The following is a 22,772-nucleotide window of genomic DNA, read 5'->3' as shown; positions in this document are numbered from 1 at the left end:
TCCACCTTCAGTTTTTCAAAAAAACCCAAATCTTAGAGGTTTCAGACTTTCAGCCTTCAGTAAAATTGGTGTCCTTGGGTTGTATGTAGCGGCTGTGTCTGCAGTGGAAGGGCAGCTTGGTCCCCTGCTGCCCACTTCTGAAGGGCTTCTGAAGGGCTGAGCACCCATGGGTTCAGACTCTGCAGCTACTGGCCAGGAGATGCTCTGGGCCAAGGGAGCCCAGAAAACTGGGAAAGAATCCTCCACTGAAATTGGGTTTGGAAGGCAGATGCTGCCCCAGCAGTTGTGACGTGGAGTTACATGTCAGAATGCTATGACTTTTAAATTGTTTTAAAGGAACCACTTTTTCACCATCCTGTCTGGATCATGCAGCCACATGTGCTTGTTATAAAGTGACTTTGATGGTAGCTGGTGTTCAGAGGGAGCCAGTAAACTCCTTTGGTCAGGGCAGAGCAGTGTGTGATCCCTTCCAAAGCTGGCAGCAGCACTTTGCTATTCGCCTACTTCGGAATCTTTCTTTTAGACAAAATATTAAATATGTGAAAAGCTGTAGAAGCACTCAAACAATCTCATCCTCTCCAGTAAGATCAGTCTCACAGTCATTGCTGAGGGAGTTCCAGTGATACCAGGCAGATTAGTACATGAGGTGTTAGGTTTAGGAGTAGGTGCCAGCGGGGTGATGCTCGCAGCTTTTGGGAGCACTTTCCTCCAGCTTCGTTACCCTGAGCCTCACAGAAGCACTAGGGCAGGTGACACAGGAGCGGTGAGCTGAGCTGGTCGTGTACACCTGCCAGTGGTACCTACTATGAGCATACAGCTCACCAGCCACCAACTGTGGTATGGCCACTTCTTCTAAGCTTTGAGCTGAGGCTGAGTAGTGTTCTTGTCTGTTCACCCTTGCTCTGACAAATGTGTGCACCAGCTGGTCTCCAGGTGTGCCTGGATTTCAAAAGAGGTGCTCCTTCCATGCTCAGCCACTCTTAAGCTATTGAATGTTGAAGGCTGTAATAGTGGAGAAGGGTGGTGGATGAAATAAAGCAAATGCACATTTCTGAGCACTGATAGCTGCTTATAATTGCTTTGCTTGATGATGTGACTTCCTGAGATCCAAGTTGCATGGGTTTTTTTTGAACACTTTACAGTTACCCTGAAAAATCTCTTCAGTGGAGCTGAGTGGGAGGCTGCTCCACAATTTGCCTGGTAACTGCAATGGGGTAATAGCAGCAGAGGGAGAAGCTGAGGATGTGAGCACAGATCTGCGAAAGGACTTCAGCATAGCAAGAGCCTCGCAGTGAGCTTCCTGTTGTTGTCACTGCCGGACCCTGTGGGCACCCACAGCAATCCCCTTGGTGGGAGTGAAGACACCCTCCCAGACCTTACTGAGCTTGAGCAGGGTGCTCAGGGCACTCACTGCATGTCCCCGTGGATTTGAAAAGTCCTGGACCTTACCAATTCCCCACTCCACATTAGGAAAGGGAGGCTGTGAGCAGGTCTCCCACCTCTCAAATAGGTCTCCTACCATTGGGATTTTGGGCAAACAGAGGCACTATAATTCATTAAATTCATTACAAAATGAATTCTCATCAATGAAGTGTCAGAGCAGCCCAGGTAAAAATAGTCTCTTTCCTTTGAAACAAAGGACTGAACTGGGTTTCATTTTTACTTTATGCTAGATGTATCCTTTTGACCATGCAGCTTCACATTGAGAGACATTTTTTAAATCTTAGCAACACTTTCCCCCATGCATTTAGCTTAGGCTAGACATCTAGATACTGGAAATTTACCAACTGCACCAGTATCCAAGCCTCTTTGTGGATCTGGCACCATCACCTGAGTTCCAAGATGCACATTTGTTTCTGAAGCTTGAAAGGGGCTACTAAATAAACTTCTCTGTAACCAGGCCTCAATAAAGTTGAGCAAGGTGCTGCGTGTGCAGCGTTTCCATGGGGGCTGCTGTGTTTGCTGTGTTGCACAACAACAGATACTCCGCAGGGTGACAATGTGCAGCCCTAACATGTCTCTGCAGTCATGATTCTCAATGGATCAATAGCCGCTAATTTTATAGTTTCCAGGTCTCCAGGTCTTTGACCTGGGGGTCAACACAGCTGGCGTGGCTCATCAAAGACCAATTTGCCATTAACACTTTGCACCCTTCTGATGTGCAGAAGAACCTTGGGACAGGGTGCATATTTACCTTGCTTAATGGCTGGGAAGGTGCTTGTGTCAAAGTGACAGCTCATTTTGAGTGGATCACAATCACAGCATGTGACATCCAGGAAAGACCTGTCACAGTGTCCCCAGTTTCTTGTCCCAGAGATAACAGTTCATACAGTTAGTACTGTGAAGGGCTCGCACCTCAAGTCCTGAGGCTCACCTTTGCCCTGCGTTTGATGAAATGCTTTAGAGGAGTGAAAATGAGCACAGCATGGCAGCAGATCCATGGACAGCTCTGAACCTCTCTACTGGTGTTTCTGGCTCAGTAGCTGGATAGAACTATCCTTGCAGGGCCAGCCCAGAGTAAGAACACACAAGACTTTAGACTTTGTAACCATGTTAGGGAGCCAATACCAGACAGGAAGTTGGACCTGTAGATAATCCTTTAAATGTGTTTATAGCTTTTTAAAGAAATCCTAAGTTTATGGAATTAATTTTTTTGGTGTCTACTCTGAGGGGAGTTTTTAGATTCCCACTCAAGTGTACCAGGCTTACAGGAAAGCTCGGTCTGTGTAGAACAAGTGACATTTTCCCCAATGCTGTTGCCCTGTGGTAATGTTTATGATGTGATCTAAAAGGCTGTATTTAGTGTAAACACTTTGGTTTGCTTTCAGGCTTGCTGTAGAGAAAAGCTAAGCCTAGAATTTAGTAATTGCTGTACAGAAGCTAAAGCTTCCTTTCAGACAGCAGGAAGAGATAGAGCATGTTTGGAAGGGAATGAGGATGAAGATTGAGTACCGTTTTAAAGTAATGTTTCTTCCTTGTTTGTTTCAAATGGTAATCTCTTGTAGTAAATAGCATACTAATTCCTTGCTCTCAGAAGACTCACTCTTAATCTGAAAATTAAAAATAGCTTTCGTTTCAAAGCACAAGATTTGGAAATGAAGTAGACTCTGTCTTCTCAGAGAACCAAAATATTCTTTCTAAGACAGCGTTCTGCAGAGAGCAGGAGGTATATGGTAGGTAGAAGTGATGGGATTTATTACTGTCTCAGAACAAAGAGTTGAACTATCTCCAGGCTCCTGAAATAAAGCAATTCTGACCCAACTGTACTGCTTCCATTCTAGCAAGAGCCAGTTGAATCATCTTTTGGGATTAATGGGCTAAATGATGTCACTTCTGACTATTTCCTGTCCCCCAGTATAAAAAATGAAGTTGACAGTACTGTGAACGTTGTAGGTAAGTACTCCTATGCTTTTCTTACACACCAGGCACACTGGTGACTTCAAAAACCTTTTTGACTTTGCCAAACTCATCTTGGGGTGGGTAAGAATTCATCAGGTATTGTGGAAAAAGATACAGTGCAGATGACCTGCTCGTACCCTGAGGGTGTTGCACAATATTGGTTTCTCCCAGATAAAAATTAACTCTATATGTGTGCTTTTGCCCCCTCCCCCCCTTCACTACACTCAATAAAAAGCTGATTGTTTCAGAACCAAGAAAGGTGAAATAAAATATCTGGAACAAAATTGTAGTAATTATAGTGATTCAACTTTAAAAAAACAAGTCTATCCAGGATGTATGTAATTTTCTTTATGCTGGCATTGTCTCATAAAATACAGATTTAAATTTGGGAGATTTTCCAGTGCTTACCTGGCATTTCACAAAGCAAAATACACAGCTTTTCACTGGGAAAAATGCCTGCCACTTTTCTTTTTCGAAAACCTATGTCTAAGGATAGAATTCAGGAACGGATTGTGTGTATAGACATGTGCATTCATGTTTATTTATCTCAGTTCATGCAGGAATAGATGCTATCTTTTGCCTTTTTCAAAATTAGTATACTGCTACTTAACAGAAGAATTTCAAGATCTATTGTATTTCATTGCCTACATGTTTTTCCCCTCATGGGTCTAGAAAAAAATGTACTGTTTGAACAACACAGCATTGTGTTTGTACAGAATTTGACCTTATGTTCCTTTTGAAATTTTATGTTCAGTGAAAGAATATCTATAGTCTTTCCCTTTCTCTTAGATAATTGTGGATTCAGGTTAGCCATCCCCTGAGATGGCTCCATCCCTGTGCATTCTTCCAATCTAACTAGTGGCTTTCAGTTCTTTGGTGGATTAAAATGAACACATTTGTCATGTGTTCATACTGCTGGGATCAGAGTTGTACAAGACAGAGGAAATTCTCTCAAGCAGCTCCAGAAAAGTGAGATTAGTGAGATTCTGACTTTCACCATACTTTTGCTTTGCTCAGTAACTTCTTGGTACCTTGGTTTATTCCCCTTTTTCAGAAGGTTGTTGTGTAGAACAACCAATGTCTGCAAAGCATTTCAGGACACTTGGGTGCATCCATGGTTGCTTCACTGTGTAGAAATAAATAATGTTTCTTTGATAATAAATGTCATGTGCTCTTTTGGTATTAAATATCATATGCCTGGGGAAATAGGAAACCCCTCTGTTAATAACTGAGCAGACTGTAGCTTTCTGTCACAGACCTGTCCGTATTACAGACTACAGGTACAAATGTGGTTTTCTACATACCATCAATGGCGTTGCAAAGGTCAATAAGTATCTAATTGGAGGAGAAGTTTTTCACAGATTCATGTTATGTATATATCAGAGTCCCACAGTGTTTTGCATGACCCTGTGGCCAGTTTTCTGCATGCCAGTTCTGGTCTTACGTTGCATAATTTACATGAGAGCATTCAGAGGCCATGGGATGTTGGCAGCTTGCTGGGTGAGGATCACAGGTTTCCTTTTGAACTCTCACTGAAAGCAGATGGTGGGCATGGAGGAAGCTGCTGAGAGTATTGAAGACTCAGATACTAAGCAGGACCCAAGGACAGGCTCTTAGAGATTCAGCAGGGTCGAGTTGTTTTGAGTAATATTTTTTTATTTCTAACCCCAAGTTGTAGGACAACCACACCTTGATGGCAGCAGTGAGGAGCAGGTGATAGTTGCCAACCCTCCTGATGTTTGTCAGGTAGTAGAGGTGACAACAGAAAGTGATGAACAGCCTCTCAGCATGAGCCAGCTGTACCCTCTACAGATCTCCCCTGTCTCATCCTATGCAGGTAAGCATCCTGGCATTTCTTTACACTGCTCTTTTGGAAATGTTTGGAAGACACTGGGGGAAAGGGGGCTCTTCCAGGGTAGCTGACAAAGACCTAGAGATGCCTATTCACCTTTCTTCTGAATCATTAATGAAACTCAAAAGCTCACAGTCCTCTACTCATTTTACCTTGGGAAACAACTTGGCAGATCTGAGACTGGAAATGTAAGCTGCAGATTTTGGCCTGTGACTAATGGAAAAAAAATGTTTTTAGATATAATGCAGAGAGGTCTCTTCAACTTTTATTAGAGTGGGATTTTCAGTGGTACAAATGATGTGCTGTAAATATAGCAAGTTCCCCTTGCCCCCTGACTTACTAAAGATTACAGGTCTTCTATGCTGTGTGTTTACTCTGTGTCTAGCACAGTGTGCAGAGCACTAAGGGCACCGCATTAATGGTATATATGCAGATGTGGAGCTGAGGGCCCTGGGGGAGTGGTTCAGTCTTGCTGCAGACTGGAACAGCCATGTTCACTGATAACAAGTGATCTTGCAAGCAGCAGAGCTGTGGACGTCTGGTTTCCAACGTCTGCCTCTCATCTGGATTCTCTGATACCTCAGAAAGGGGTGAGATAACAAGCTTGCCCCCACCCCCAATCAGGGTGCTAATGGTTTCTCTTTTCATCTGGCACCTTATTTTCATATAACTGGTAGGAAGTTAAGAGTCTTTGGCATTCATTTATCCCTTATCTAAGTCTGACAGCGTGTTCAGAAGTTATTAGGGGAGAACGGACACAAATGCATATATGGACATGCTGTATAGAGTCCCCACAATCATATAAGCCTTATTTATGTAGGAAGCGGGACAAAGCCATATTTGAAAGTAGAAAAAGTTTAAGATCTAACCTGTCCTTTCTTTTTTAACATGATGCTAACTTGTGAGCTTCAGGAGACTGGGTAGAAACACAAATGTCATCTTTTAAAGCAAACTTAAGTATTAATTATTCTCCATGCATTTTATTATTTTACACATGGTTTTGTCTTTGTCACATTAGGCTGAAATTACTTCCAGAAATAGTTTTAGAAAGCATATATTTAGTAATTTTTATTTCGGGGCCCCAGTGAATCTTATGATGTTCTTTTGAAAAGTTTCCAATATTAGTCTCACATGTTGATAAACGCTTATGCTTCTCAATGTGTTTAGTCTGCAATGACCAAATAATTTAGAAGGTCTTTGTAAAGCCTAAGGCAGGGGGTTATGAGGGTGCTTTAATTTATTAGCAGCAGGGAGACAAGGGCTTTCAAAACATTTCTCTTCTTTCCAAATGTTTCATGGAAAACTTTTCCATATATATGAACATGACAATAATGCTTTCTTTTAACCTCAGCTACAGGATCTAAGTTCTTGGAATGCAAACAAAAGTCACTCTCTTGGTCTACAAGTCATGGTGGCTTCTTGGACTGGAACGATAGAGAGGGGTGGTCTGGTGACCACCCTGACATGAGCAAATCATGACCTAGTTACCCTAAAGTCATTTTGCAGCCAGCCTGCATAAGGAAAATGAAGGATGACTGAAGTGCTTCTGCTTACATTGTCTTAGTATCTTGGTGCTCTTCATCTGTCCTAACTTATACCAGGACCTGCTAAGCCCAAAACTGAGATAACAGAGAATTTCATGCCACTGTCATGCTTTTGAATGCATCTCAAGGCACTCTCAATCCTGGTTACTCTAACTAGAGGCCAGTAAGAAGTGGAGTACTGCAAGGGTCTGTCCTGGGAGAAGTCTCATTTGATATATCAGTGAGCAGAAGATATCTTGGAGTACACACTGGAACTTTACAGATGACACCAAATAGGGGACACCAGTTGATATGCTTGAGGGCAGAAGCATCATCTTGAGTCCTGGAGAGATTTCAGGAATGGATCAGCAAAAATGTTATGAAATTCAGCAAAACCTTATCAAATTCAGTCCTGTGCATGGGAAGAGCACTTCATAGTGATAGAGGCTGGGGCTGGTGGAATGGGAAGCAGCTCTGCAGAAAGGGGGGGAAGGCAAAGAGGAGCGTGAGACAGCAGAGCATCTCAGCCACAGAGAAGGCCATCAGTTTTCAGGAGCATGGCCAGTAGATCTAGGGAAGTGATTAGCTTCCTCTACTAAGCACTAATGACACTACTTCTGGAGTACTGCATCCAGTCTTGAGCTCCTCAGTCCAGGGAAGTTACAAATAAACAGGAGCAAGTGCAGAGGAGGGCTAATCAGGGTGATTAAGGGCTAGAGCACTCAGTCTGTGAGGAGATATTGAGGGACTGGGGCTTGTTCAGCCTGGAGAAGAGATGGTTTTCAGGACCTCATAGCAGCTGCCCTTACCTGCAGGGATGTTACCGGCAAGGTGGAACTCAGCTCTTCACAGCAATGTATAGTGGGAGGATAAGAAACAGCAGGCACAGACTGAAACAGGAAAACTTGGTCCAGCTGGAGATAAGAAAAAATGTTACCTTTTTCGCCCCAAGGATAGTCAGGAGTGGAGCAGGATACTCAGAAAGATTGTGCTCCCTCCATCCTCAGAGGTTTTCAAGACCCAAACGGATAAGGCCCCAAACAACCTGATCTAGTCCTATAGCTGGCCTTACTTTGAGTAAGAGGTTGGGCTATAGACCTCCTGAGGTCCCTACCAGCCCAGATCATTCTATGAACTGCTTTTTTTTTTAAAGCATGCATTTGCTCGTGAGGACAGGGGTCTGTGGATTAGAACCCTTAAACTTCTAGGACACTCTGGTGACTATTTCTGTCTTTGTCTTGCTCCACACAGGAGCAGGGAGAACCTGTACAGGAGAACCACAGGAACCCTGGCCCTCTGCTTGTGGGTTTGCTCTGTCAGGTGCTACTGCTGAATGGCAGGAAAGAGTATGACCATGACAGCTGTGCAGGAACAATTAGATTAGCTCTTTTGAAACAACAACCAAAAAAAGTAGCCTGAGGTATCAGCTCTCCTGCATAAATCTGTTTTATTTCAAAAACACCTCTGGTTGCTTTCTGAGGTTTCTCAGGCAAACGATGTGAGCGGCCCATGTGAGTCTTCTCGTATTTACACCAATGTCTATGAAATCCATTGTTTTTTAGTTCTGAGGCTGTTGTCAAACTCCTGTTATGTTTGACACTGATTCAAATAACATTCTTGATTGAAATAACCCTCTAACTTCCCATGCCTGAGTGGTCAGCTTCCCTGGCTTTGGTAACTATAGTGCTATCTCTTGCTCAGCATTTTGTTATGTATAAACACCAAGGATGGATTCCTTTTCAGCTGCTTCACTCTGTTTTTGTTGCGACACGTTTCTTCATGTCAGGGAATATCTGTTTCTTGTCTCTGTGTGGATTCCTCCTATTGATTCTATCTTCAGGGCCATTTCACCTTTGCACAGATTAATTTTTGCCTCTGCTTTCCCCAGTAGGGCTTAATTACCCAGCTTAATCATGTTAGCACATCTTTCTCTGCCTGGGCTGGTGAATCAGAAGCTCTGCAGAACATTGACTTCAGAGGGCATCGCAGTTAGTTTGAACAGTTCCTCTGCTTACTGCACACTGTAATGGAGACTCTGGCATAGGAGAGGTGTTGGCTTCAGAAGTAGGAGTCTGGAGTACCTGGGCTGCCTGCTTTCTTGCTTCAGAAGGACTTTAAGTGCAGTTTAGATCCTGGGATCTGAAAGAGTGATTCAGCCTGCTGGTTTACAGCCCTTTGCCTAAACCTAATGCTTAGCCAAGCCTTGAGAGAAGGGCAAGGTTCTGTCAGTCTCTCCGAAGATGTGCAGGGGCACAATCCACAAGGCATGATCTGTGCACTCTTAGCACTCATGTTATGTCCCGTGCAGAGCATGAGGATGCTCCCTGGGAAGGCAGGATCACAGGGGCTATGCAAAGCAGTCTGCATAGGCTAAAATGCATAACACAGAGCTGAGGATGGAAGCTGGGGCTTGAGAGCTCTCTTGCCTCCTATGGTAACTCAATCACATCATTCCTTCCACAGATTTCTGTGTTCCTTGTGGATGAGCCCTGCTGGAGGGGTTGGGGAAAGACCTCTTCCAAATGCCATTGGTAGCCCAATAGATGCCTAAGATTATCCTCCCAGAAAACAGGACACAGTGGTTCAAAACCCTGTGAGCTGAAGGGAACCTGCAATCCAGCCTCTGCTTTTCTGCGTGAGGATCTGGGCAGCAGGTGGCTGTGCTGAAGGCAACAGCCATCACTGCAGACCAGTGCTGAAAAGAGGGGTTTGTGCCCTGTCTAAGATGTGTCTGAGGCATGGCAGTCTCAGCCAGCCCATGGACCAGGAGCCTGACCCTCACACAGTAGGACACCTGTATTCAGACACATGTAGGCTTGAAAATATAGTAAAAATTCCTGTGTTTCAGGCTCTTCTGCAGGGGAGGGATGCAGCTGCAGGCGGATGGCTGTCCCACTGCAGCTGTTCCCCTGTATTTTGCTCTGGTTGAAGTGATAAGGGTGAGGGAGGCCATGTGCAGTGTGGGGACGTGATGGAGTTGGAGACTGTAATATTGCTACTTGCTCAAGTAGTGGGTGAAGGGTTGAGAAATAGGCTGGGGGAGGCTGGGCACTAGTGGCAAAAGCAAAACTATACCAAGTATACCAGAGTATGCCAACAGTAATCCAGCCCCAGAAGTCACAACGAGCCTTTGAGATGGCAGGCTGAGATAACAGTTCATGAAACAAAAATACACTTATCTCCTCTGGGGTGGAGTTGTAAGTGATTTTGCAGGGATGTAAAAATAAGGATTTGGACAGAACTTTACTCGTGCCCTTGTCCGGAGCTGCCAAGAGAGGTCAAGGGAGAGGGGGCTTGCTGGAGGCTCTGCGCAAAAAGTGCAAATCTGCTTCTTCTCTTTCTCTTGGTGCCCTTTACAGGATATAGTCATGTTAACTATGATAACCCCCAGTTGTTCAGTGCAGCTAGCCCTTGGGTTGCTATTGCTGCAGCAGAGGCTTCATGCTTCTCTGTTGTTTTTTGATTGTTTGGCTTGACTCTGTTTGGTGCCACTAACTGGAAGTAGATCAGGCCTCTTGAGCTGGAATTTGTTACTGCAGATGGAATAGCATGAGTTTTGTTTTTGTTTCTGTTTTGTTTGACAGAAAGTGAAACAACTGACAGCGTTCCAAGCGACGAAGAAAATGCAGAGGTAAGCTATTTCTACATCTTTAGCACTTTGGAGTAAGGTCTCAAGATCAGTGTCATTGAGTATTCTTCCCTTTCTCCGTTTACAACTGTCTACCAGTGGAGTATTCATTTTAACAATATTTGGGGGAGAAAAGCAACCAGGAAGGTTCAAGGGAGACAGACATTTGGATGATCGTCACAGAATTAAATTTGCTACAAGTTCATTCCACCTCATCTGTCCAAACTACAAGGAGATTAATTTGCATAATAACATGTTCTGCAGAGCCATAAACAGTTCCGGCTAGTTTGTTAATATGATGCATTGACGTTGCTAGGTAGTGAGTATTTTATCTTGGTTGAAAGCATGCTCACTTTGTTCTCCTTAAATGGCACCTGAACTCATACAATTGGAGGAAGTGCTTACACATGTGATAGAAATGCAACTTGAATGTTTGAGGTATGCATGGCAGAAAGCTTTCCTGAGCAGTCAGCTGGGTATTGCTGGGTGAAAGGAATCCATGGGGAAAATAACCACCCCATGAGCATTTCCTGAGCTGCACATATACAAAACCACCACTTACCTCTTATTTTGGGGCTGTTGTCAAGCGACCAGACCTGATGATCTCCATGAGTACTTGGAGGCCAAGGGAAGCTCACTGGGGGCCCTTAGATACCTTGTGCTCCAGCTGCATTCTTGCAGAAGGCCTTTTGCAAATCTGTCTCCTGCTGCGCCCTTCCAAAAGCCCTCTGAATCCTCCTTGGTGGAGAACCACAGGTTGCACAGCTGTGTAACGACATGGCTAACCCACTAGGTTTTGTCTTTTGTGCCTTGGTTGGGGTGGAACCCATATGTAGACTGCCAGTAGTGGCTCCCTAAACCTGCCATTGCATGTTCTGTCTGTGGTGAGAAAAGGACTGGATGCTTATCTTTCCCTGACGAACCCCTTCCCTGTGATGAGGGATGCACCATCAAGTGACGGTGATTTTCCTAGCAGCCTCACCTGTATTGATAGTTTGGGTAGTGTTATTTGTCCTCTTGGCAGGAGGATGCTCTCTCTGGTAACAGAGGAGACACTTCCCTTTGGAGTTCTGAATGTTTGGTCGCCTGTGTCCATTTTTGTCTCTGGCACACTGGGAATAAGGCCTTTATTTTGCATTCAGAAGAACAGGTAGAGCCTCTTGAATGCTGGAAAACCAGCAAGGTTTAAGGACATGACTTCAGAAGGGGAGAAGTGGCTGAGTGCAGAAACATTCTAATCCAGTGGCTACAGGCTCAGGCTTAGAGATGGGGTAATTCCTGTGCAATTTGTGAATGTTTCTGTCTTGATCTTGTTACCTGGAGTACTTCACAAAGTTGTGTTCTCTCCTTTTCTAGGGACGACTTCATTGGCAGAAGAAAAACATTGAAGGCAAACAGTATCTCAGCAATCTAGGAATGAGGAACACTTCTCATATGCTTCCCAGCATGGCAACTTTTGTAGCCAACAAGCCTGACCTCCAAGTCACCATCAAAGATGAAAGCTGCCCACTGCCTTACAACAGCTCCTGGCCCCCTTTCCCAGACATCCCTCTGCCACAAGTAGTGTCCACAGCCTCCACAAGCAGCAACCAGCCAGACCGTGAAACACGGGCCAGCGTCATCAAGAAAACGTCAGATATCGCCCAGTCGAGAGTCAAGAGCTGCTAAGCCTTTGACAGTGTGGTTTTTTAGCATTGTTTTGTTTGGTTTTGTATTTTACGTTTCTCTAAGAGAGGTTCATCCCTTGACGCACACAAGACAAACCTAAGGTAAAGCCTTGGCAATATAAAACATTGCTGTGTCCGACTCCAGTGCCGGAGTGTTTTTAACTCAGGACTCCAGCCATCAGTATGTACACCTGAACCCAGACAGATTTCCAAGGTTGCTACATAGAAAAACAACCCAAGAACTTTGGCCCACTCACAGGTTCCAGTGTTTCATAAGAGGACCAACCAACCACAAGGGAAGTGGTGCTGCTGCGCTTCTTGCTGTCAAGGCTGTGATGGAACTGAAAGCCTCAGAATGGAAGAGAAAATGTGAACTAGCTGGAATATTTTTAAATAAAGAAAAATCTATTGTGAATATTGTACATAGTGCAGTACTAGCAACGTTGCAGTCTGCTTCTGCACCTTATTAAGAAAGCACTTACAAAAGGCCTTTTATTACCTTGCTCTACTTAATGGCACATTGAAGGTCCCTCCCCACCTGTATTCTTTTCCAAGCTATTCTTGCTAAAGTGTCTTTAAAGAATAGAGGAAAGGAAGTTAAAACTTTCCATGTGGATTTCATATGTTCTGAGAATGCTTTTCTCATGTTTGTTTCTAATCTGCTATGCTTGAATGCCGTGTGGTACAATAGAAAAAAAAAAGAAACCTATTACAGAGATATTATGCAAATTCCCAGATTTAAAAAAAAGAAGAAAAATACTCTAATTCTAACCAGAGCAAGCTTTTTTATTTTTTATACAGGGGAATATTTTATTCAAAGTAAAATTCTAAAGTGAATATAATTTTTTTTAATCTTTTCTACAGCAAATTTATAATTTTAAGATTCAGTCCTTGGTTATCAGCAGTTATTACATTCTTGTGGCACATTTTTTTTTAATTTTGTAAAGGTGAAATAGCTTTTATGAGCTCATGTAGCAATCAGATTATCCTGTGGATTGATAATAAATATGGTATATAGTTAAATTTTTAATAATCCTAGTTTGTCTCTCATTTTTAATCTTTCCACAGCCCTAGATGGCATGGGTTTGATAGGTAAATGTGACATCTCAGAGTGAACAATTAGTGTAAGCCCCCTTTACAATTTCTGGAGCACCCATCCAAGAGGATGGGAAGTACTGTGCTTGAAGCAGCTTGAGGTGGAAAGAGGAACTAGAATTTAAAGGTGACCTACTTGAGTTTGGCCTCAGATGTAAGAGGCTGGGAGTTGGGGCACCTCTTCAGCTGTTACTCCGTGACTGGGCTTTGAGCAAGTCACGTCATGGAAGGGATCTTGTGAAAGTTCATCCCCCACCCAGCAAAGTTTCATTTGTACCTCCCTCATTCCTCATAGATTTCCATGTGGCTTGCTTGCAGTTTCCTTGCCCAGAAAAATCTCTTTTTGCAGTTTCAAGTAATAGCTCCTTATTAGTGGAATGAATCAGAAGTCAAATAAACATTGCCCAAGGCTTTCAACATTACTACTTGATGGCAAGTTCTGATACCTGGGAAGTTGTAGAGTATCTAACTAAGGGTGCACAATGGCTTGTGGGGTTGCATGGACAGGCTGTGCCATAGACTTTGTGAAGTGCTATGCACTTTAAGCTGTCACTGGCTCAGGCAAAAGTTGAGAGCACTCACCCTCTTGGAGTTTTTTAAGCTGTTGGAACTGACACAGGTTGATTCAGGCATGTAAAATACGTGGACACAGAGTGCCCTTCAGCTGTGATTACCATTCTTATGCCAACCCAGCAGAGAGGTGAGCTGAGGGTGGTGTATATTGGGCTGATGAGCAGTGAGATGCACAAAAATGGCTGTATCACAGGGAGAGGTGCTAGCTGGCTGTTGCAAAAGGAAAGTAAACAGTAGGATTTTGCTGTGTTCTTCACCTGATGCTGCAATTCCAAATTTCATCACAAGTCCATGTGAAACTTGCAATTTTGTCTTGCCAACCCACTGCCCAGTGGCCTGGGAAGGCAAGCTTTTGTTAGAGCTGGGAGAAAGAGAAATGCCCAAACAGTGTTTGGAGTGGGGCTGAAAAATCGTAATGGTTAAAACTGTTGTATGTAAACTTTGTAGTCTCTGTCCCTTTCATTTGGTTGTGCATTTACCTTTCCAGTGTCTCTCTGGGTCCAGAGGCCATAAGGTTTGGTCTGCCTCAAGGAGGTAGTGTCTGCTACATGTGTGTTTGGAGGGGTTACAATGAGTCTCTGTCATCCTTAATCCTTTTCCAGCAGGGTTATGACACTCATGGCAGGTTTCTGTTTCTTGGTTTTGAAACTCACTTGGGATTATTTATATATTTTCTTAACATTGTCTTCTTTGGTTTTTGTAAATTTTTCCAGCTAAAGTTTGGAAGTTGCTCTGTAGCATCACCTAGACCCTTTTAAGATGGTGGGCTCTTGTTAGGGAGGGACCTCACAGGATCACAGACAAGCTGGGACTGGAAGAGTCCCCTGGGACACTTTGGGTCCAACTTTCTGTCAAAAGCATGATCTTAGAGTAAGTTGTCCAGGGCCCTGTCAAACCAAGTCTTGAATATTTCCAAGGAAATTCTTCTCTAGCCCTCATGAATCCCTTTCTTCCAGCCTTTCTTTTCATGGCAAATTCCCTGCCCTGCAACTAAGAGCTGCACATGGAGAGTGGCTGGAAAATGGCTGTCCAGGGAGACCCAGGGCGAGAAAAGTTGTCGTCTGCCAATTTTTATTGTGGGGAAGGAAGAGTTGGGTTAGGTAGAAGAGAAAGCCCAAAGCTGCATTTGTGCTTGGGCTGGGAGGGGACTGCCAAAGCCAATGGAGGGCTCTTGGGAAGGCTTGGTTTTGGAAGAGAAGGACTGCAGTGCTGTGGCTGAGGCTGAGCCTAGGGCAAGGATCGGGGCTGAAGGAAAGAGAAGCTTAGTCATGTGGAGCTGGAAAGCATCATGCAATGTAAACGAAGTGCTGGCGCTCATCTCATCCTCTGAGGATTATTTAGTCTGTAGACAGAGAGAGGCTCTTGCCTCTGGCGCAGCCTGGGTTTAATGTTAGGGGTTTAGGCCGAGGGAAAGCCCAGAGGTAGGATTGTGTGGGGACTATAAAACATCTTCTGAAGTAAACAGAGCTGACTCCAGGCTTCTGCTTTTCTGAAAGCAGGGCTGCTTTTTACCTCCACGATGGCCTTCTCTCTCCTCACCCAGATTTGAGATGTTCAGATTTGAGATGTTAAATGTGGGCATGTCTTTGGAGGCCTTCAGGCAAGCGACTGTGTCTCATGCATTACATACTGCAAGAGGCAGAGGGCTTTTGTCTGTAACAGCAGTTTGACCTTCCCGCCCCTCGCCATGGCACTGAGGAAGCATCGCAGAGGCCTTGTGCCATCCTGCAAAGCCCCTCTTATTGTCTGACCTTGCACAAGTGCTTCCTGACCTCAGTCCTGTATGTCCAAGTAAGAGAGGGAACACATTTGCCTTTTATGGTGAAACACTTATACTTTTTCAGTTCAAAGGCTCACTCAGGAGCCTGACCCCCAACAGAGCTGCTGAAGAAGAGTGTTGGGACTGAGCTGCCTTTTCTGTGTGTCCTGCCTGACTTGCCTTCAGCAAGCGCAGCTGGTCACTAGGGTGAGAATATGGTTGCCCAATGGCTGCCTGAGTGTTTCTAGGCATATAATGCTTGTCTGTAAAGTAAGCTGCCCCTTGCCAGGAGAAGAATTTGCTACTCTTAGCATCATCCATCTGAAACTTTGGAGTACTCAGCAGGGAAAGGCAGGCACCTCCAGCTTAACCTGTGAGTTAACCTTTATGTAGCTGAAGCAAGTTACATGGCCACATCTCACCTCTGGTCATTCCATGCAAGAGTCGGCACTGACATGCAGATGGCCAGGCAACTTGGCTCACTCTTCCTTTGATCCTTCCAGGACGGTCACAAAACCACCAACCCCCACCCTGCTCCGGTGGCTGTGCAGTAGGAGACACACATGCACACATACCTCTGGGAACAGTGTGCATGCTCAGTAAATTCCCCTCTTCCTAGGGCTTCTGTGTTTGAAGCTCTTACAAGAGGTATCCAAGCATGGGAGTTACAATATGTACCCATAACACTGGTCCGTCAAAGAGAGTATTCACCTTGCAAAGGCAGTGATGCCTCTGCAACTTGCTCAGACCAAATGCAGTTGGCCAACCTTGGGGTGATGTGATGTAATGCAGTGGGGGATTTCTTCGGGCTGCGATATCAGGCATTTATTCTGAAATTTAATATTCAGTTGCATTTCTTCCCCGTGCTTGCAAAACGGTGCAAAGTCATAAGGAAACATTCAGCCTTTGATAGCGTAACTGCAAATTTGGTTCTGAAACCAGGTGCCTCTCTGTTAGCACTACAAGCAATATCAAGTTGATCTTGTGCAAGTCTGTGATGTGGTCAGCAGATAAGCCTGCAGGAATCTCCCTGATAGGAGGCTGGAAGGGAGGTAAGGGTCATGCTCTCCCTGTGCAGCACCCACATGGTGGGTGACTAAGGCACTGCCCATGCTCTGGAGCTCAAGCAGTCCCCTTTGGGGAGCTCAGCTAACAAGGAGCTGTGATATCAAGGTCTCTGGTATCTGATCCTCTCGAAAGGGCTGTTCAACGGGCTCAGGTAGGAGAAAAGTCATCACTGGAGTAGAAGAACTGGAGAAGACAGATTTGCTTGGGATCTGGGCTGTGTTCAGAGGTGTTTTCTGGGGTGAGGGATATTGCTGAAGCTCCCCTGTTGGTTAGGACACTCACACAGCCTCCCTCTCTCTCACCACCTAGGCTCCTTATGAACTTTCTAGTGAAGGGTTAACAGCCTCTTCCTTAGCAAGGCTGTAGTGAGAGCTTTCCTCTCATGAGGGAAACATGAAAAAATTAGGTAATGTTTCCAAGTAAATTTATCCAGGTGTGTTTATGAGTCACATAATGTTACAACCCAGGTTCCTGCTGGTGTCTGCATCTGCCACTCCTGACATCCTCCTGGAGCCTGGCAATATCCTCACACACAAAGATTTTCAAATACCATTCAAAATGACACGAGTTAGCTCAAAGTTCCCCAGGACCAGGCCATTTTTTTTTTCCCCAGCAGTTAGTGATGGCCTTGGTTCCTGTTTGCATGTGACCACCTGGCTGCTTCACTCCCTCCCTTGCCTGATGCATTAGCATCCAGGCAGGTGGTGAAGCGTGGTTTACATCTTGCTGTACTTGCACCTTTATTGGAGGTTCCTGGGAGGCAGTAGTTGTATGTAACCTGCATGTTTCTTTGCCGCAGGACTGCAAAACACATTCACTCTGCAGTGGATTAAAAGGGAGAAAGATGTCTGTAGTTAGTGTGAAAACTGTCCATGCTAGTCCATGCTTTGGCTCTTCTTGGGCTCTGTGGAGTCACCAGGTTTGCTGCAGGGTTTCTGCCTGGGCCAGCAGAAACCAGTTGGGCCTTTACATCATTCCCCTCTCACCCAAGATGTGTCTCTTTCTCTTTTATTTCTCTCCCACGCTGCTTACAGCTGGGGCTTCCCCCAAGCTGGTAGAACAGGCACCACCACATTCCCTCTGCTCCAGCCTCTCCCTTCCTGTCACTAGCGTGGGTCAGACACCTGGCAGGGGAGCCAGGAGGTGTCCATGGCATGGAGCTGTGCAATGGTGGCCTTGGAAAGGTGTGGACAAGGGCCAGGGGCCAGGATCCCTGTCTCCCATCCTTAGATGCCTGGGGGGAAACACTCCCTACTCCTGTGCCCCTTATGGCATCATCCCAGCTGATAGTGCAGGTGGCAGGCCAGGTTAGCTTCATCCCTGCTGCCTTACATGAGCTACTTTTGCAGTGTCTGTTAATTACTTTTGCTGATTGGATTATTAGAAGCGGCCAGTGGTGCAGATTGCCGGCATGCTTGCAAGTGTTTCTCAGGCAGGAGAGGCTGCACTGTCTCCCTGCTGATGCAACAGCAGAAGAAATAGCCCAATGACCTTTCCAGCGAGTGCTTGGAGGGGGGTTTCCACCTCTGCAGTAACAACAGCAGGTGCACGATGTTTCTGTCAACAATAATGAAAATAGTAGTAGGGAGGAAGGAAACCATGGGGACCACAGACGGTGCTTTGCCCAGGACCCCAGGCTTTCTGAGGAAGAAAAGGCAGTTGCAGTAATGCTTGGGATGCACAAAATCCAGCTACAGGACGTTACAGCCCCTCAAATGAGCTTTTCTCTGTGTGTGGTGGCTTTAAATAAATCAGCAAAGGCATAAGAAGCCCTGTGCAAGTTCAGTGTGTTACTTTTTGATGAGTAGCTGATAGATAGCTCCTTTGGGCTAGTTCTGCTCTCAGTTTCATGCCCGTGGACTAAATAATTCAGCAGCAGCTAAGGAGTGTGCTACCAAGCTTCCCACTGCTGTGACTCCAAGCACTGCCCAGCCTCCTTGGTGAATTTGTGTTCAGAGCTAATTTTGGACTGGTGTCAGGAGGTGAAATGTCACTGGAAATGGATCCTTGTTTTATACCGGCTAATGTTGGTGTAGAGACAGTGGAGAGGAATTTGAGTTGCTGTTTTTATTTTAATATTGAAAGGACCACCTCTTTCAGACCTCCATGCTGCAGCTCTTCTCAGGAGAATACTTGACAGTGCCTGCTGTGATACTGCCTTCATTCCCTCTGCTCATTTGATGTGCAGTTTCTCAGCTGATTTATACACCTCATCCTGCCCTTTAAGCTTACTGCCTTTGCATATGTTTTTCCAGACTGTTTCTTAGGAGAAGGTAAACTTTTAAGTGTCCAAACCCAGGCAGCAGGACAGGAATATGCCAGGGTGCTGCATTATTAACCCCTCACAGTTTCTACCCTGAAACATGGGGGAGCAGCAGGAAGCCGTGCAAGTGCTATGTGCCCATTAAAGATGTTATCCCTCACAGTCAATACTGTCAAGTTTCAGTTTTGGTAGTATTTTTAATCTCAGGTTTTGGGTTTTTTGGTTGGTTGGTTGGTTTTTTGTGAGTTTTTTGTTTGTTTGTTTGTTTTTGGTTTTTGTTTTGGTTTTTTGGTGGGGTTTTTTTGTTGTTTTATTTGGTTTTGGGGTTTTTTTTGTTTGCTTTGTTTTGTTTTGTTTTTTTGTAAGAATTTAGAAAAAATATAATGTCACACAAGTCACTGTAACATTGAGGGAAAGAAAACACAGGCACATAAATAGGGGTGCAGGTTTGTTTCTGGTACAAGCCCCCAAGAGCTGATGGCTGTTAAAACCTCTTTTAGTGCCTGTGGTGGTGGGGTCAGTCTCAGTGCCTGGGCAGGCTGTGCCGAATTTCCAGATGGTCATGGCATTTGTATGCTTGTTTGGCCACCTGGGCATCTGCGGGGCTGCTGCAGCTCAACCCCAGCTCCTTTGCCTTCTTGCTTTCCATTCGTCTTCCCCTCACAGCTTTGGTTTCTTTGGCCAGGTTTTAACCACTTCACATGTGCACTGTGTGACTCCTGTAGCTGGAGCCTGCTTCATACCCCTTTCAGTCTGGTCCTTCTTTATACCTTCCCTGGATGCCTTCCTGCCCTCTCCCCCACCAGTTTGTAGGGCCCTGCCAACCCCCAGCACCTCACCTTCTAATTTTCTCCAGTTGGCTTGGTGCTTTCACCTTCTCCTAAGTAGCCTCCTTCAGTGCTCTGGGCATCTTTAGGGAACACTTGGATGCTGTACCACCTTTGGGCAGTGTGCCAGGGCCAAAGCCTTGGACTAAATGAACTTGATGGATATTTTGTGGACATTTTACAGCCATTTTATGGACATTTTGCAGGGGTGGTCCATAGACCAAGGGAATGATATATGTGTATTGGGAAGGGGCGTTTTGGTTAATGAGGATGTATTGGATAGTGTGACCTATGCATGACGCAAATGGTGTGGAGTAAGGAGTGGAGAATGTGCTGGTTTTGGCTGGGGTACAGTTGATTTTCTTCATAGTAGTATGAGGCTATATTTTGGGTTTGGACCCAAAATATGGGTTTGGAGCCTTTTTGCCTCCAGCGGACAGCCACGCAATGGAACAGGATAAACCAATTCACATGGATTACATAAAACACAGAATGAAGCAACCCTGAGTCAGCAGCGTGGGGCTTTCCCCTTCCTCAAAACACTGCCTTGCTCCTCCTGACATGATGTGTGAAGAAACATTTGAGGCAGGGTTTGCACGCACCCACCCACCCACCTGCACTGCCCATGTGCCTTGGTGGGTGCTGCACCTACCCATGGGGTTCTGTGGTGTGGTACCCCACTCTGCACAGCCACATCACCACCAGCATGAGGGCAGAGGGTCCTGCAGACACCTGCTGTTCAAGGTGCCTTTCCCTAAAAGCTGCTTCTCTGAAGGTTTCCACTGTCCCAGCACATGTAGTGTGACTCATCCTTGTATTAGCACTTTTTGCAGCTTCCTTTTGCATTTGCCATACTTTACTGAGGAAAACGAGGTAATTCCTATTTTGCTGGAAGGCCTTACAGTGCATTTTAGGAGAATATTGCTACTCCGGTGGCTGCTGTTTGGAGACCCAAGTTTTGTGGTACTACAGAGAGACTTTATGAGCATTTTATATTTAGTTGGTAGAGGAAAATTTATGGGGAAAATGAAAAGGATGAGCATGAGCAAAGCTGATAGAAGACCTCTTCATGAGCATTTCAAAGGGGCTCCTCTAAAATGAATCTAAAATTAATTATATAAAATTATTTATACAGAATCATAGAATATCCTGAGTTGGAAGGGATCCAAAAGGATCATCCAACTCCTGGCCCTGCACAGGACAGCTCCAGGAATCAGACCATGTGCCTGAGAGCATTGTCCAAATGCTTCTTGAACTCTCTCAGGTTTGGTGCTGTGACCACTTTTCTGGGGAGCCTGTCCCAGTGCCCAACCACCCTCTGCATGAAGAAGCTTTTCCTAATGTCTAACCTAAGCCTCCCTGACTCAGCTTCATGCTGTTCCCTTTGGTCCTGCCACTGATCACCAATAGAAGAGAGCAGGGCCTGCCCCTTTGCTTTCCTTCATGAGGAAGTTGTAGACCATGATGAGGTCTCCCCTCAGCCTCTTCTTCTCCAGGCTGAACAGACTAAGTGACCTCAGCAACTCCTCACACGGCTTCCCCTCTAGGCTCTTCTAAAATTAGTTGTATGTAGATGTGGCACTTAGGGACATGGTTTAGTGGTGGACTTGGCAGGGTTAGGTTAATGGTTGGACTTGCTGAACGAGGAGTAAATGATTCTATGAATAAAATGTCAGTGCAAACTTCCAGAAAAAAAATCCCAAGATATCAGTTTAGGATCAGTTATCTAGAGATCAATGACCCACTCTGCCATGCCCAGCCCCTCAGTTCTCCTGGGGGATCTGCCTGGGCACCTACATGCCCAATTCCAGGCTGAGCACTGGAATCCTCCTCTGGGGACTGGGATGCACCCAAACATCCCAGCCAGCTCGTGTTGCAGCTGGAGAGTGTCAGTGTGGTGCTCCCCGCTGGCATAGCAACTGGTAAATGTGAGCTGGGGAGTTCATGACACTGTTACAGGCTTCCTTCGCACAGCAGAGCGGCCGCCTCTGCTGAAGTTGTCCTCACCAGAGCCTGTTCTTTTTATGGTTTTACATTGTCAGGTTCAAGGTGGGATGGAAGAGAAGCAAAACCGGAGCAGAATGATAGATAGAACGGAATTACCTTTACAGCAAGTCCACATTTATTCATGGAAATCTGGTTAACTGGGCTCTAAATAGTTTTACTTAAATCTTTTCAGTTTCCATCTGAATAAGGTCTTTAAAAGCAGACAGACGATACTAAATCAAGTTCACTGCAGGCTTAGCTGCAGGAACAAGTTATCCCACCCCACTGATCCACTCTGACTGTCTGCAGCAAATGCTAATTTGAGGTAACTTAGCCTTGATGAAGGGAAAAAAAGGGAATTAGCTAAAGGAACATCCATCCCAGTGAGTCAGGATGATGAGACTTTTATTTAGCTGCTTTAATTAACCAACACCATCTTCTTGTGTTAGCAGCTTCTTGCTGCTCCAGGGGACGGAGAGCATTCAGGTGCAGGACAGTGGTACCCATGACTGCTTTATTAGGATTATTATCCCTCTCACTCTCTGTGCACAGAAACACCACAGTCCAGCCAAGCTGAAACAACATCCCAGCTGGGTCACTTCAGATGAGGCCAACAGGATGTGCACTGACTTCCCTTCCCTTGGCAGAAGCACAAATATCCCCAGTGTCACACTGGGAGCTGGTACCCAGGGCCAGATTCATGCTGTCCATCAGCAGTAGTGGCTGGCACCCTCTAAACAGGAGGCTTTTTTTTTTTTCTATGCTGAATGACATGCAATGCCAGGGCACTTGACTGCCTTACAAAGGAAAGCCTGGCCTCAGCAGGGGCACAGCTGCCTGGGTTATTTTGGTCATCCTTTGGATGTTTCTTCATGTGCTGACTTGAAAGAAGTTGTTACAAAGATAGGCTTCAGTTTTAAAGAGCAGCATGAGGAAAAGCAAGTTGCCTGCCCCAAGCCAGTTGTCCCTAGTGGAAGGGACAAAGGCCATCAGGTACAGGATTGTGCTCCAAAGCCCAGAAATGGATCTGAACTCTACTGGAGACCAAGGATGGAGGAAAGCGTGCTTGAGGGTTTCTGGAGAAGTGCTGTCATGGGGCCTGGGGACAGACATTCTACCCAGCACCTCTGCT

The 22,772-nt window shown here is 45.3% G+C and overlaps 1 protein-coding gene across 3 annotated transcripts in view; it reads left to right on the top strand.

Annotated features, from left to right (window-relative positions):
* IRF2 (interferon regulatory factor 2) overlaps nt 1-13,102 on the top strand; it is a 41,072-nt gene extending 27,970 nt beyond the window's left edge. For all 3 annotated transcript variants that reach the window (XM_064652625.1, XM_064652626.1, XM_064652623.1), the window contains 4 exons: nt 3,282-3,393; nt 5,072-5,236; nt 10,359-10,405; nt 11,759-13,102. In XM_064652625.1, the coding sequence (XP_064508695.1) occupies nt 3,282-3,393; nt 5,072-5,236; nt 10,359-10,405; nt 11,759-12,070 (636 nt within the window). In that variant the 3' untranslated portion in view covers nt 12,071-13,102. The remainder of the gene's footprint in view (nt 1-3,281; nt 3,394-5,071; nt 5,237-10,358; nt 10,406-11,758) is intronic.
* The last annotated feature ends 9,670 nt before the right edge of the window (nt 13,103-22,772 follow it).

This window comes from Pseudopipra pipra, chromosome 4 (assembly GCF_036250125.1).
Source record: "Pseudopipra pipra isolate bDixPip1 chromosome 4, bDixPip1.hap1, whole genome shotgun sequence".
Lineage (NCBI taxonomy): Eukaryota > Metazoa > Chordata > Aves > Passeriformes > Pipridae > Pseudopipra > Pseudopipra pipra.
The sequence above is the reverse complement of the archived record's forward strand: the minus strand, read 5'-3'. Positions and strand labels throughout refer to the sequence as shown.